The sequence below is a fragment of the Papio anubis genome, chromosome 6 (genome assembly GCF_008728515.1).
Source record: "Papio anubis isolate 15944 chromosome 6, Panubis1.0, whole genome shotgun sequence".
NCBI lineage: Eukaryota > Metazoa > Chordata > Mammalia > Primates > Cercopithecidae > Papio > Papio anubis.
In genome coordinates, this window is record NC_044981.1 from 55,652,051 (window position 1) to 55,668,106 (window position 16,056).

At 36.8% G+C, this 16,056-nt stretch overlaps 1 protein-coding gene across 11 annotated transcripts in view; it reads left to right on the top strand.

The window, feature by feature from the left end:
• The window catches only part of ZNF451 (zinc finger protein 451), a 125,661-nt gene that overhangs the window by 61,263 nt on the left and 48,342 nt on the right, over nucleotides 1-16,056 (top strand). For 10 of the 11 annotated variants that reach the window (XR_002521343.2, XM_017957962.2, XM_017957964.3 and 7 more), the window contains one exon: nucleotides 14,559-14,684. Coding sequence is in view for 5 of the 11 variants with exons in the window: in XM_021936776.2 (XP_021792468.1) it covers nucleotides 14,559-14,684 (126 nt within the window). In the remaining 6 variants the exon portion in view is untranslated. Of the gene's footprint in view, nucleotides 1-14,558; nucleotides 14,685-16,056 lie in introns of those variants that run through there. The other variant, XM_021936778.2, reaches the window with a different exon arrangement.

Below are 16,056 nucleotides of genomic sequence, written 5' to 3' on the forward strand. Positions count from 1 at the left end.
TTTGATAGATGGTATTTTGTTATTTTATATCTGTGTTGAAAACAGTCTTTTAGTTTGTCAGACATCTTTTTCAGTACCTGCTCTGTGCAGGCAGGTGCTAAGAAAGGTCTGAGAATACTGAGGGTTAATAAGAGATGGCATATTCTCAAGAGAAGTAAATACCAATAAAGTATAAGAGCAGATGTCCTTTTTGGAAGAATGCCTGTGGTGATAGAACAAAAAGAGCCATATAGAGGGATGAGGAAAGCTTTTCTTACCAAGTGTGTGAGCTGAGTTTTGGAGGAGAATTAGGCAAGAGTTAGTTGGCCTGGTGGAGAAACAGGAGCCAGGCATTCAGGTGGAGGAGCAGGAGAGTGCAACAGTGTGGGTAACATAATGGAGTGTGTCTGGTTTCAGAATTATGAAAAATAGTCTTTAGGGGAAACAGAAAAGGAGGAGAGTAAACTAAAAGAAGTTGATAAATTATCCGTGAATATATACTGGTTCCTACATATTCAAAGTATGCTACGTTTGTGTAGCCATCACTTGTAAGGTTGTAGGAGTTGTCTCTCTAGGAGTTGGTTTGTACCGTAGTCCATTATGTACATCTAGAACAATTCTTTCCCGGAACTGAGCCCAAGCTGGGCTTTCAGCAGTGCACCTTTGGCTCTGGGGCAGCTCAAGCAATCGGAGAGAACTGAGGCACTGGTAGAGAACAACTCTGAGGATGAACAGGGTAATGCCCCTGAAGTGGAATGTGGTATCCCTTCACAGTTAAATGGTTGCATACTTCAGGGTCACCTGTGGAAAGGTGTCCTCAGGGTAGCTAAAAGTGGTTAATTTCCTTGTGTTTTGACTTACAGATGATTTCTAGGTGGACTTGGGGAAAATAAAGATACTTATAAAAATATTGCCTCATTGGCATTTGGAGGTGTTGTATTGAAGGAGGAAGTGGGTTCCTATCACCAGAACCCTCTCTAGGTGATTCAGATAGGAAATTGGGTTGTAGACCTTGTCACAGTAATATCTCCAGCAGCTCCAACACATTTTGTCAACTTCGTGTTTAAGTTTTTTTCCTTGCTGTTGGCCACTTTTAGCTTCTTTTTTTTTTTTTTCTTCTTTTCCTTTTTTTGTTTTTGAGACAGTCTTGCTCTGGCTCCCAAGCTGGAGTACAGTGGGGTCATCTTGGTTTACTGCAACCTCCACCTCCCAGGTTCAAGTGATTCTCCTGCCTCAGCCTCCCAAGTAGCTAGGATTACAGGCACGTGCCACCATGCCTGGCTAATTTTTTGTATTTTTTGTAGAGATGGAGTTTTGCCACGTTGGCCAGGCTGGTCTCAAACTCCGGACCTCAAGTGATCTGCCCACTTTGGCCTCCCGAAGTACTGGGATTACAGACGTGAGCCACCGTACCAGGCCCCATTCCCACTTTTATTTTCTCTACAGTTCATCTTTTTTTTTTTTTTCCCTTCTATGCCAGCGGCGAAACAGTGGCACGCGGGGTTAAAAATCTGTAACTCCCTTTTGGTTTATCACACATCATATTCAGAGTTATTGTGTGGTTTTGTTTTTTTTTTTCTTTTTGAGACTGAGTCTCACTCTGTTGCCGAGGCTAGAGTCAGTGGTGCAATCTCGGCTCACTGCAACCTCTGCCTCCCAGGTTCAAGCGATTCTCTTGCCTCAGCCTCCCGAGTAGCTGGGATTGCAGGCGCCCGCCACTATGCTCAACTAATTTTTGTATTTTTAGTAGATATAAGATTTCACCATGTTGGCTAGGCTGGTCTCGAACTCCTGACCTCAGGTGATCCACCCACCTTGGCCTCCCAAAGTGCTGGGATTATGGGTGTGAGCCACCACGCCTGGCTGTATATTTTAAAATTCTCTTAAGTTCCAAAGTTGCATTGTTACTATTATTTTTTGGTCCTGTACTGAAGGAGGATGAAAGTCATTTTCCTAAAATGATTTTTGTAGAGAGAGATGTTGGCAGTTTACTCAAAAGAGAATATAGGAAAATCTTTTTTAACAGGTTTGGTGGGACTAGCCTTCTTAACTGAATAAAGTACTTTACAGAATGGGGTATATCTATATGTATGTTTTAAGATTTGTTCATACAAAGCAGATGTCCTGTGTACTTTGTATTTGTAAACAACTAATTGGGGGTGGGAAGGAGATTGCTTTGTAAAAAGAGAGTTTCCTGGTCCTAAAGCTTTGCTGCTGGAGATGGTAAGATGGTAAATAAATATTGTACTGTTATGCTGTGTTTATCTCTTCTGCTTTATCTGTATTTGCATATAAAATTCTTGAGAAAAACCATTGCTTTTCAAAGTGTTATTTGGGATACAGTTTGAGTTATATAAGTTGAGTGGCAGGGGCTTCTGGTAAACAGAACTTTGTTGGGGGGTGGTGCAAACTTCAGACCAAACCATGGATTGAAGCTTTAGGATGGGCAATAATAAGCAGACTTTGAAATTGGGTTTCTATGAAGTAATCCATTCGTTGCAGGATTTCTATTCAAACCAAATGCACTAGTTAGATACTGTGATGATGATGTGCAAAGTTAATTCTTTTGCAGTTGGTTGTTCCTTTGAGCTTTCTTTGAACTTGGAGTCCCTTACATATAAGATAGAGATGATGAAAGAAATACTCTCCAGTTGGAACTCCTCTGGATAATCAGTGCCAGCTGATGTTCAGGAAGATATTATGACTGTAAATAAACCTGCCTTGGATTGTTTTGTGTATATCCCCTCACCTTATTCTTTACCTTCCTCCCTCCTACAAATTGCATCTTTTCCTATTACTAGCTTTTTCATTACCCAGAAGGTGCCTATGACGAGTCATATAGGAAACTGGGTTGTTGTGGTCACTTCTCTGGGTAGTAACTGTTCTTGCAGAATACTTTCTTCCTAGGTTATGTCAACCTGTGTGGTATATGGAGCAAAATTGTTCCATTTCATAGAGAGGTCTAGTGACTTCATATTCATAATGTATTCATATTTCTATTAAAGTAATTTTGTAGAAAATGTAAAATGGAAGCTTTTTGGTTCATCAAGAACTAAAGTGCTTTTTAGAAATTAGTAATAATGATTTACAAATATAAGTCATTTATCATTAAAAGGCCACAAAGTAGTACAATGCTGTGAGCTATTGTAAAATAATTTCTTCTGTGAAGCCCTGCTTTTTGTTGTTTTTTTTCTTTCTTTTTAAGCCTTTATTTTAGGTTCAGGGGTACATTTACAGGTTTGTTTTATAGGTAAACTTGTGTCATAGGGGTTTGGGATACAGGATTATTTTGTCACCCAGGTACCAAGCATGGTAACCGATTGTTATTTTTCTGGTGCTCTCCCTCCTCCCACCCTCCTCCCTCATGTAGGCCCAATGTCTGCTGTTCCCGTATTTGTGCCCTTTGGTTCTCATTATTTAGCTCCCACTTATACGTGAGAACATGCAGTATTTGGTTTTCTGTTCCTGTGTTAGTTGACTAAGCCCTCCAGCTCCATCCATGTTCCTGCAGAGGACATGATGTCATTCTTTTTTTTTTTTTTTTGGCTATATAGTAGTCCGTTGTGTACATGTACTACATTTTCTTTACCTAGTCCTGCTTTTTACTATTGTGTTCTAGAAATTGCTTCGCAAAAGCAAAATCACTCCATAAATTCCGCATTCCCTTTGAGTTGGTATTTGCAAACATTTAAAGTCACTGATTTAGCTAGTTACCACAGTAAGTTACTCAGAGGCTCAACTTTTCGGTGAGTGATGTGTGAAGAATAAAGTGAAAGATCTGCCTGAATTTAATATTTGTAAAAAATGTATTCATGGATCTTTTAAGAAAAATTTTTTTATAAAACAGTTTAGAGCCAGTTCTGTCTGGCATTTAGCTTCCTAAACCATACCACATTTTCAGGATCAAGAGTGAATTGTTCAAGAAAGAAGCATTTGTAGATGAATTTTAAGAGAAGGTTATGAAGTCATGTACATTCATCTGAAGTTACTTAAGTAGAAATTTAGCTTGTACTAAAAATTTATTTTGGTGTTTAATTGGCTTCCTTTTGAGCACATTTGTTAAACATACCTGAGAGAACTTATCTTCGTGACTGGAAAAACTAAGAATCCTGCTTTCTATATTTACCTTCCAAACAATAATAGAGAAAGGTGAGGTCTAAGTGAGCTGAATAAGCATATATTTTTAAGTTTCAGCTTTTAATTTGACTGTATACTTTCATCAGTATTTTAAATACATTTTAAAATGCAGAGTCAGACATGCTTTTAGGAAAACCATATATGTAAAAAAAATACAAATTTGTGTTTTAGCTAAATGTTTTTTGCTTTAAGTGATAATGATGTTTGCCTTGAAATTTGTGTAAAAGTATTTTCCCAGTAGCCATTAAGCTTGTTGAGCTGAAACTGACTTTCCTTAATTCTTGATTAATATGTTTCTGTTGGGTTTGGAAAATAATGTAACCCAATATTATACATCTAGGGACAAAAATCTGAGAAAAGTTACATACAATTTACTAATAGATTATGTCCCTTCTAGATGCAGCATTTCTGTCTATATTTGTGTAGGATAGATATTAAACATATTTTTATAAGGCAAAATTAGTGATTTAAAGCAAGACCATTATGTTCCCAAACAAAAGACCGAGATCCTTAACATTTTTGTCTTCTTCATTAATAATTAAAATTTGTTAACAATTTTATTACATATGCTGATTGTAGAATAATTAGAAGATAAATGTAAAAAAGGAAAAAAACCTGGAGACAGAAATAACCACTATTTAACACTTTGATTTATATAGCCTTCTAGATTTTATTAATATATATATTTACAGGATCATTTTCACTTAAAAACTACAAGTGTTGCTTGGCACAGTGGCTCATGCCTGTAGTCCTCGCACTTTGGGAGGCCTAGATGGGAGGATTGCTTGAGGCCAGGACCAGCTTGGGCAATACTGCAAGACTCTGTCTTCACAAAAAATAAGAATAACTTGCTGGGCGTGCTGGTACCTGCCTGTAGGCCCAGCTACTCAGGAGGCCGAAGTGAGAGGATTGCTTAAGTGAGCCCAGGAGGTTGAGGCTGCAGTGAGCTATGGTAACCCTCTAGCCTGGGTAACAAAGTGAGATCCTGTCAGAAAAAAAAAAATTAATTGGTTGATCTATTAGTACTAATAGGGAAGATATGTTGAAATGTAAGTTTAATATTATCATTTCATTGATTATGGGATTTTGTGTCAGGTTGTCATTTCTAGACTTGGACTTTTTGCTGTAACTCTACCAGGACACATTAAAAGATAAACATTGTTCTTTAGAAGTGTTGCTTTACCTGTATATGCTTAACTTTCATGGAGATGTGTCCTCAGGTATAACCAGTATCCTGAATATGGTTATCATTTATAAGATACAATCGAAATTTGCTCTGTGCATGTTTTATCTAAAATTTTAGATAAAAATGTAAAGAAGTATATTTGAGAATGTAAGAATTTCATAGTAACTGAACCAGAATCTGCCTTTAAGCTTCTTCTGGCTTTATATCCTCCTTAATTCTATGCAATTGTGGGTTTGGAAGAAAATTGATGCAGAGATTGATCTGAAGTATTGGCAAACAGAAGACCCCCAATTTCCCCAATATTTTTCTTAAGGCTTTCCTATACTTCTCCCCAACACCGATTGGCTAACATTGATAGCTTATTAACTGTCAGTATGGACCCTTTAATATTATGTGTTTTATTTAAAGACATTAGTCTTTAAGGTCTTTAAAGAAGGGTGACCACAGGAAGTACTTCAAGGAGGATAACCCTGAAGATCCTATAGCTGCTAATACTCAAAATGAAACTTAAAAAAAATATGATTTTTGCTATGGATCGGAGCCAATTCAATTTTAGCTTGAGAACTGAATTCAGGTTATGTCTGAAAGCCTTATCTTTCTTAGAAAAGCTCCAAAGACCTAAGTGATAATTCAAGTTACAGGCTTTGTGGGAGATGGCAAATCCAGCCTAAGGAAAGCAGTCTGGAATTTTACAGTTTCACATTAAATTACACTTCAGCATTGTGGCATTAGGGGAATGGTAGAAATTCGCAGTGCTAAGAATTGAGTGACCCCTTTAACCAGCTACCTTGACCCCTATACCCAAGATCTGTAGTCAAAAAATATTGTATGGGCTGGGTGCTGTGGCTCACGCCTGTAATCCCAGCACTTTGGAAGGCTGAGGCTGGCAGATCACTAGAGGTCAAGAGTTTGAGACCAGCCTGGCCAACATGGTGAAACCCCATCTCTACTTAAAATGCAAAAATTAGCTGGGCGTGGTGACACATTTGTAGTCCCAGGTACTCGGGAGACTGAGGCAGGAGAATCGCTTGAATTCAGGAGGCCAAAGTTGCAGTGAGCCGAGATCACACCAGTCTAGCCTGGGTGACAAAGTGAGACTCCGTCTCAAAAAAAAAAAAAAAAAAGAAATCATATGACTAATAGAGTCTGCCTCATCTACCTAATCTTTTCCCAGTTTAAAACATCTTTCTTTAATACATCCGTTTTCTCAGTTTTAAAGTGCTAGCTTCAAAATCGGCAGATTTTAGTTGAAGCACTTGCTTTCTCTATTACCATTTCTTTTCCTCTACCCCTAGCAGATTTCCCCTAAATATGTTTTCAATATTGGTAGCCAGAGTTCCTTTTTTTCTTCCTTTTTAAGAAGAAAATAGAACCTGGCACGGTTGCATGTACCTATAGGCCCAGCTACTCTGTAGGATGAGGTGGGAGGATTGCTTGAGCCCAGGAGTTTGAGTCCCGCCAGAGGACCTTATCGCTAAAGGAAAAAAAAAAAAAAAATCATAGAAACTTTCTCCTCAGTGGGAAGAAGAAAGCCCAGAGTCAATTCTAAGATTCTTTTGTTTTCAGCATTAGGGCTTGTGGGTCTTTTCAGCCCTTCAGTGTTGTGAAAGAGAAGAAACAGATCAGCAGAATTAGTAGGGAATAACAGAGGCAATTCATTGAGACATAACCATGTACAAATTGAGTGTCCTTTATCTGAAATGCTTGGAACCAGAAGTGTTTGGATTTTAGATATTTTTGGATTTTGGAATATTTGCATTATAGCTTTTGGTTGAGCATCCCTGATGTGAAAATCTGAAGTCTGAAATGCTCCAAGGAATGTTTCTTTTGGGCTTCATACGGGCACTCAAAAAGTTTTGGATTTTAGAGCATTTTTTTTCCAGATTTTTGGATTAGGGAAGCTCAACTTGTCATTAAATAAAATATGTAGGCTACTAATAGCTAAATATAAGAAAAACAATTATAGTAAATAATGACAATGCCAACAGGTTTTAAAACCTCTAAAAGGTGATGTTAAGCTAGTGATTAATTTTAGAGTGAAGTTGAAGAGATCTAAATGAATGTTTAAATGGCTAAACAACTTCTCTTCCTGGTGTTGTATGTTTTGATAGCACGTGAGTATAATTCGAAGGGAGTAAAGTTTTAAGAACATACTTACATGACTAGTGGATTACTGAAATTTTTTCCTACTGGATATATAATTGCTGTGTTTCTATATTTAATTTTCATTGACCTTTGCATCAAGAGTATATGCAAAAGTCAATGAAAAGTATTGCATCAGAATCATTAAGTATGCTTTAAAGTAAACATTAAGAAGAATAAATATTATGTAAAGCTTTCCTGAATGACTGTAACTTCAAAAGTAACTTAAAATGGTTTTATTATGGCCTAGAACAAAGTAAAATGATAGTGGAAACATCAGTTCAAGGATAGTTCTTCCTGAGTTAGGATTATCTAAATTTATCTAAAACATGACCTTCTTCCTGTCCCTAGAATATTCACATTGTTTTGTGACACAGGAGTTTCAGAGAGACCAAAAAATCCCTTGATTTCCTATCCTCACACCCACATGGCTGCATAAGTGACTTAATGTTTAAGTAGGAAACATTTTGTTTGGTGTAAGGGTAGCAACTTGAAATTTCTTGATAAATTTTCTGCAGCTTGTAGTCTCCAGATTTTTTTTTTTTAGGCATAAGATATACTTTCTATTTAGGAATGTCAGTCCTTCTCTCAACCTTATAGGAGGAGAATTGTCATTACTGTCTTTTTTTTTGGGGGGGGGGGTAGGTAAACAGTAATTTATACTTTGTCCAGTTTGCCTGTATGTTAATGTGACCTTGGTTTACCAGGTCAAGCATGACTTTTGCTAAAGTTTAAAACCTAGAAAGTATTATCTCAAGAAAGTTAACACACTCTATACCTATGTTTTAATTTTACTAACATCTTTAAATTAAAATTTATATTTGTGATCTACACTAAATTTCCTTCTCAAGGTAGTACCTACATTTTGTAGTTTTTGCAAGGAGTAAATTTAATTTGCCCTTTTTTCCCCTTTTTTTAGAAGACAGAGTCTCGCTTTGTTGTCACCCAGGCTGGATCATAGCTCATTGAAGCCTCGATCTCCTGGGCTCAAGCAGTCCTCCTGCCTCAGCCTCCTGAGTAGCTGAGACTATAGGCACATGCCACCATGCCCAGCTAAGATTTTAATTTTTTTTGTAGAGACGAGGCCATGTACTCTTAGCTACACTGGTCTCCGACTCCTGTACTCAAGTGAACCTCCTGCCTCAGCTCCCAAAGTGCTGGGATTACAAGTGTGAGCTATTACGCTTGACCACTAATTTGCTTATAAGACAGATTTGCCTGTACTGAGGGATCAAAGTTAAGAAAAATAACTTCCTGTGACTGCCATTTCTGAGGACCTGCATTGCCTTGTAACTTGTAAAAAGATATTTTGAAGTTAGTAGAATGTCACCTACTACCTGGGTGCAAGGCTGTACGCTGTCCAAGTGGTCAGAAAGTGAGCTGGGGTTACTTCTACCTAAAGTGGTCCTATAAACAGTCCCTACTGCAAAGGTGTACCCTCATACTGAAAATACCAATTTGGCCTTTTTATATCTGCTTACTTCAGTATAACTTCTGTCTACTTCTAGAAGTCATACCTGCTGTTTGACTTGGCTAGTGCATCACTATCCCACTTTAGATAAAAATTGGGTTGTACATAGGTGACTGATTTGCCCAAAGAGTGGTATTTTGTTTGTAACTAATTATTCTGGTAGAAGAAGCCAGGGAAGGCCAGGCGTGATGGCTCACGCCTGTAATCCCAGCACTTTGGGAGGCCAAGGCGGGCAGATCACCTTAGGTCAGGAGTTTGAGATCAGCCTGGCCAATGGCCAACATGGAGAAACCCCATCTCTACTAAAAATACAAAAATTAGGTGGGTGGTGACACGTGCCTGTAATCCCAGCTACTCGGAGGCTGAGGCAGGAGAATCACTTGAACCTGGGAGGCAGAAGTTGCAGTGAGCTGAGATCGTGCCACTGTACTCCAGCCTGGGTGACAGAGTGAGACTCCGTCTCAAAAGAAAAAAAAAGCCAGGGAAGATCTATTATTTTTCTTTTCTTAAAATAAACTTTTTTAAAAGAACAGTTTTAGGTTCACTGTAAAATTGAGCAGAAAGTACAGTCAGACAGTGTCCACTTACCTCCTCCCCTCCCACCCCTCCATGCGAAACCTCCACTATCCTCATTGGAAATCACAGGATACATTTGTTTCAATCTGTGAACCTCCATTAACACATTGTGTGCTTCTAGTCTCCAGAAAAATTTAGGCATAAGATATACTTTCTATTTATGAATGTCAGCCCTTCTTTCAACTTTGTAGGAGGAGAATTGTCATTACTGTCTTTTTTCCTCTGGTAGGTAAACAGTAATTTATAAGTTGTCCACTTTGTCTGTATGTTGATATGACCTTGGTTTACATTAGGGTTCATAGTTTACATTAGGGTTCACACTTGGTGGTGCATATTCTCTAGGTTTTGACAAATGTATACTGACATGTATCTGTCATTGTAGTATCATCTTCTGTGCCCTGCCAGTTTATCCCTCCTCCTTGACTATCCCCTGTCAATCACTAATCTTACTACAGTTACCGTAATTTTGCCTTTTCCAGATTGTGATATGTGGTCATGCAGTATGTAGCCTTTTCAAATTGGCTTCTTTCACTTAGTAATAAGGTGCTTTTAAGGTTCCTCCATGTCTTTTCACACCTTGATAGCTCAATTCTTTTTAGCATTGAATAATGTTCTATTGTCTGAATATACCAAAGTTTATCCATTCACTGATTGAAGGACATCTTGGTTACTTCCAAGTTTTGGCACTTATGATAAAGTTACTGTAAACAGCTGTGTGCAGGTTCTCGTGTGGACGTAAGTTTTCAGTTCATCTGAGTAACTACCAAGAAGCCCAATATGTTTAGTTTTGTAAGAAACTGCCAAACTGTTTTTCAAAGTGTGTTTACCATTTTGCATTCCCACCAGCAATGAAATGAGAGTTGGCTCTTGCTCCACATCCTTGCTAACATTTGATGTTGTCAGTGTTTTAGATGTGGCCATTCTAATAGGTGTATATTGGTGTCTTGTTGTTTTAATCTATGCTTCCCTAATGACATATGATGTTGATCTTTTCATATGCTTAATTTTTCATCTGTATATCTCCTTTGATGAGGTGTCTGTTTAGGTATTTCCCCATTTTTAAGGCAGGCTGTTCATTTTCTTCATTTTCTTATTGTTTAGTTTTAAGAGTTCTTTGTATATACTGGATTACAGTCCTTTATCAGATGTGTCTTTTGCACATATTCTCCCAGTCTGTGGCTTGTGTTCTCATTTTTTGACATTGTCTTTTGCAGAGAAGTTTTAAGTTCTAATGAAGTGCAGCTTATCAATTATTTTTTTCAAGGACCATGCTTTTGCTCCTGTATCTAAAAAGTCATTGTCATGCACAAGATCATTTAGATTTTCTCCTATGTTATCTTTTAGGAGTTTTATAGTTTTATATCTTGTATTTTGTCCTATGATTCATTTTATGTTAATTTTTGTGAAGGGTGTAAGGTCAGGGTCTAGATTCATTTTTTTTGCACGTGGATGTCTGCTTGCTCAAACACTATTTGTTAGAAAGACTGTCTTTTCTTCATTGTATTGTTTTTGCTCCTCTGTCATAGATCAGTTGACTTTATTTATGTGAGTCTATTTCTGGACTCTGTTACGTTTCATTGGTCTGTTTGTCCCTTCTTTTGACAGTACCACACAGTCTTGATTACTGTAGCTTTATAATAAGTTTTGAAGTCAGTTAGTGTCGGGCGTATGACTTTGTTCTCCTTCAATACTGAGTTGGCCAATAGGAGTTTTTTGCCTTTCCATATACACTTCAGAATGAGTTTGTCATTATACACAAAATAATCTGTTAGGATTTTGACTGTGATTACATTGAATATATAGGTCAAAGATCAAGTTAGGAGAACTGACATCTTGACAATAGTGAGTCTCCTATCCATGAACATGAAATATCTCTCCACTTCTTGAGAGGTTCTTTGATACAAAATCAACTACAAAAGTCAGTGTCATCTCTTATACCAATAACAGTTAAGCTGAAAACCAAATGGAGAATACAGTCCCACTTACAATAGCCACACAAAATATTGAATACCTAGGAATACACCTAACCAAGGTGTGAAAGATCTCTATGAGGAAAACTACAAAACACTGCTGAAAGAAATCATAAATGACAAGCAAATGGAAAAACATTCCATGCTCATGGGTGGGAAGACTCAATATCATTAAAATGGCCATTCCGTCCAAAGCTTTCTATAGATTTAACACTGTTCTTATCAAACTACCAATGTCATTTTTCACAGAAGTAGAAAAAAAATTCCAAAATGTATATGTAACCAAAAAGCCTGAATAGTCAAGGCATTCCTAAGCAAAAAGAACAAAGCCAGAGACATCACATTACCTAATGTCTAATTATACTACAAGGCTACAGTAACCAAACCAGTATGTTACTATTATAAAAATAGGTACACAGACCAATGGAATAAATTAGGGAACCCAGGAATAAAGCAGCACAGGCACAACCAACTCACCAACTCATCTTCAACAAAGTCGACAAAAATAATCAAGAAAGGATACTCTATTCAATAAATGATGCTGGGAAAACTGGCTAACCATATGCAGAAGTGTAAAATTGGACCTCTCACCATATATAAAAATTAACTTGGTGGATTAAAGACTTAAATGTAAGACCTGAAACTATAAAAATTCTAGAAGAAAACCTAGGAAATACTCTTCTAGACATTGGCTTAGGCAAAGAATTTATGATGAAGACCCCAAAAGCAAACAGAACAAAATCAAAAATAGAAAAATGGGACTTAATTAAACGAAAGAGCTTCTGCACAGCAAAAGAAACTATCAACAGAACTAACAGACAACCTACAGAATGGGAGATAATATTTGCAAAGTATGCACCTGACAAAGGACTAATATCCAGAATCTATAAGGACTTAAATGAATCAACAAGGAAAAAAACCAATTCCATTGAAAAGTGGGCAAAGGCCATGAACAGACACTTCTCAAAAGACAACATACAAGCAGTCAACAAACATGAAAAAACGTTCAACATCACTAATCAGAGAGATGCAAATCAAAATCACTATCAGATACCATCTCACAGCAGTCAAAATGGCTATTTCTAAAAAGTCAAAAAGTAAAATATTGGCAAGGTTGTAGAGAAAAGGAAACGTACACTGTTGGTGGACATGCAACTTAGTTCATCTCCTATGGAAAGCACTTCAGAGATTTCTCAAAAACTAAAAATAGAACTATGATTCCACCCAGCAATCCCATTACTGGGTGTATATCCAAAGGAAAATGCTGGGCATAGTGGCTCACACCTGTAATCCCAGCATTTTGGGAGGCTGAGGTGGGAAGATCACTTGAGCCTAGGAATTTGAGACCAGCTTGAGCAACATAACAAGCCTCCATCTCTACAAATAAGTTACCCAGGTGTGGTGGTGTGCACCTGTAGTCCAGCTACTCAGGAGGCTGAGACAGGAGGATTGCTTGAGTCTGGCAGGTCAGGGCTGCAGTGAGTTGTGATTGTGTCACAGCACTCAAGTCTGAGTGATGAAATGAGACCCTGTTTCAAAAATAAATAAGAAATCATTTCACCAAAAAGACACGTGTACTCATATGTTCATAGCAACACTATTCACAATAGCAAAGACATGGAATCTACCTGTGTGCCCATCATCAGTAGAATGGATAAAGAAAATGTGGTATATGTACACTGAGGAATACTACACAGCCATAATAAAGAGTGAAATCATTCTGCACAGGTGCAGCAACATGGATGCAGCTGGAAGCTGCTACCCTAAGCAAACTAATGCAGAAACGGAAAAACAAGTATCACATGTTGTCATTTATAAGTGGGAGCTAAATTTTGGGTTCACATGGAGAGTAAATTGGGAACAAAACTCCAAAAGGAGAGAGAGAGGGTAGGGGGACAAGGGCTGAAAAACTTCCTATTGGACATTATGTTCATTCTGTGGGTGATGGAATCAGTAGAAGCCCAAAGTTCGGCACCATGCAGTATACCCTTGTAACAAACTCTCAGATGTATCCTTGAATGTGAAATAAAAATGAAAAAAAAAGTTTTTTGAGTTCTTTCATCAGAGTTTTGTAGTTTTCTTCATACAGATGTACACATTTTGTTATATGATACCTAAGTATTTCTTCTGGAGGGAGTACTAATGTAAGTGGTGATTTTTTAATTTCAAATTCCACTTGTTCATTGCTGATATATATGAAATCAATTGACTTGTGTATTAACCTTGTATCCTGCAACCTTGCTATAATTGCTTATTAGTTCCAGGAATGATTCTGTTAATTATTTTGGATTTTCTACATGGATGCAAACTAAAAGTTTTATTTCTTCCTTTGCAATCTGTATACCTTTTATTTCTTTTTCTCATCTTACTTCATTAAATGGCTAGGACTTTTAGTACAATGTTGCGAGTGGCAAGAGGGGATATCCTTGCCTTGTTCCTTATCTTAGTGTGAAGACTTACTGTTTCTCATCATTAAATGGTGGTGTTAGCTGTAGGTTTTTTGTAGATGATCTTTACAAATTGAAGAAAGTTCCCTTCTTTCTTTGCTGAGAGTTTTTATCATGAGTGGGTGCTAGATTTTGTTAAATGCTTTTTCTGCATCTATTAATATAGGATCATATGTGAGGGCCCCTCTATGGCTGGCTCCCCAGGAATTTTTAACTCTCAGGCTTGTCCACGCTAAGCATCCATTAGAGTTTAGTTTCCTATGGAGGTTCCTGCTAGAAGGTTTCCCCTTTAGTAAGTTGATGTTGTTTATTTGCCTCTCTCTTTCCAATTTTAGGGGTTGGCGCTTTGCCTGATGACCCCACCTCTCTGACAGATCTAAGAAGAGTTTATTCTTCAGCTTTTAAGTGAATAAAGATGATAAATGTCCTAGTAGCTCATTTGTCTAACTTCTTGAAAACCAAAGATGCTGGTGGATACTTGACAGACCTACAAAATACTACATAAAACATACAATACACAAAATAGGTTCTTACAAGTATAACTCAAGTAAATGGTTCTTTAGTATAGTAGCTGTTTGATGAATGGATGTATGTTATCCAAATGCTAATTTTGTTAATTAAAAGGAATGAAAATTATTTTTCTATTATAGGAGAATGTTAAACGTAAAGACCATATTGATCATCAGAAGGATAAAGTTGCTTTAACTCTGGCTCGTTTAGCCCGCCATGTTGAAGTGGAGAAACAGCAGAAAGAAGAGAAGAATAGAGCATTCAGAGTATGTGACTATTTTAATCAGTATTTTATATAATTAAAAATTATTTATAATAAAGGTTGTAAAGAGAAACCTTTAATAAAAAAAAGATTTAATCAAAGCTCAGCATGTACCCTAGATTGCTCATAAATTTCGTAGTAATTGATAATAGCTTTTTACATTTGTTTTTAGTTTGTTGGATTCTTATCTGTATATAGGAAAATAAGAAAAATAGAATTAACTGAGTGGACTTCATTTTTGAGAATTAAAAATAATGAATTTCTCAAAGCAGATGTGCAGTTAACAAGTTTCTGGTTATTTTATCATAAGAGTGAAAAGAGTTTATCAGGGCTTTTATAGATATAAGCTGTTGAAAGATTATTTTCTACTGGATAGAACCAGACTGCTTTCTCAGATTTTAGCTTATCCTTCCAAATTAAATCCATTACTGAAAGGAAGAAATTTGAAGCAGGTTTGTAGATGAACTGCTGTGTGGAAATGAAGCCCATTTTTAGAATCTGGCATGATATAAATTTTTTCTTTGACTTGCTTTAGAAGGCCCCAAATGAAATTACTTAAAGAATTCCCTCAATACTGACAAATGTCCTTTAGGAGCAGAATGTTGATACGTTGGGTAAAAAACTCCATACTAAAGTACAAAAATAGAAATTTAAACCATGCCTCTGGCCAGCAGCTGTTTAGATTTCAGTAGATCACTAGTTTTATAGACTTTGGGTTTCATTCTGTGAGTGGACAGTTTAGAGATTCTCCCAGGTCAGAATAAGCACTATGATTTTGTAATTTTAACATGCATGTTTTTGATTCCTTATTCCATTGGTTATTATAATTTGTGTATTTCTGTAGCATCCTAATCTGTTATAAAATGGTGTTTAAATTTAGAAATAAGCTAGTTTGGGGGCTTTTACTTTATGATGTAATATCAATTAAATTAGACTATGGTATTCTAATTGTATGTTTAAAATGCTTATTGCATATATACATATGTGCACACAGACACATATATGCAAACACACAAAATATTATTTTTATCCTGGCAGAAACACTATTCAATTTTAAGGAAGTTCCCGCCCCGCCCCCCCCAGAACTATAAGTATGTTGTTTGAATTTTTTTATGTGTCATATCTCTTTGACAGAGGAATTACTTGCAAACTGTCTTACTTTCCCTCAGGTTTCCTAAGTGATGCTAGCTTCTTTTCCCAGGCAATCTTAATGGCTACATAGATAATAAAGTTTTTGTGATGAGCCCAGAATCTTGTATAGTCACTGTGACAACTAAGTTTTTTCTTAAGGGTAGTTTCAGCCTCCACCCATGTAAATGGTCATTCATTTTATTAAATACTTTACATTGAATATCTTTTTAGAAATTTAGAAATTT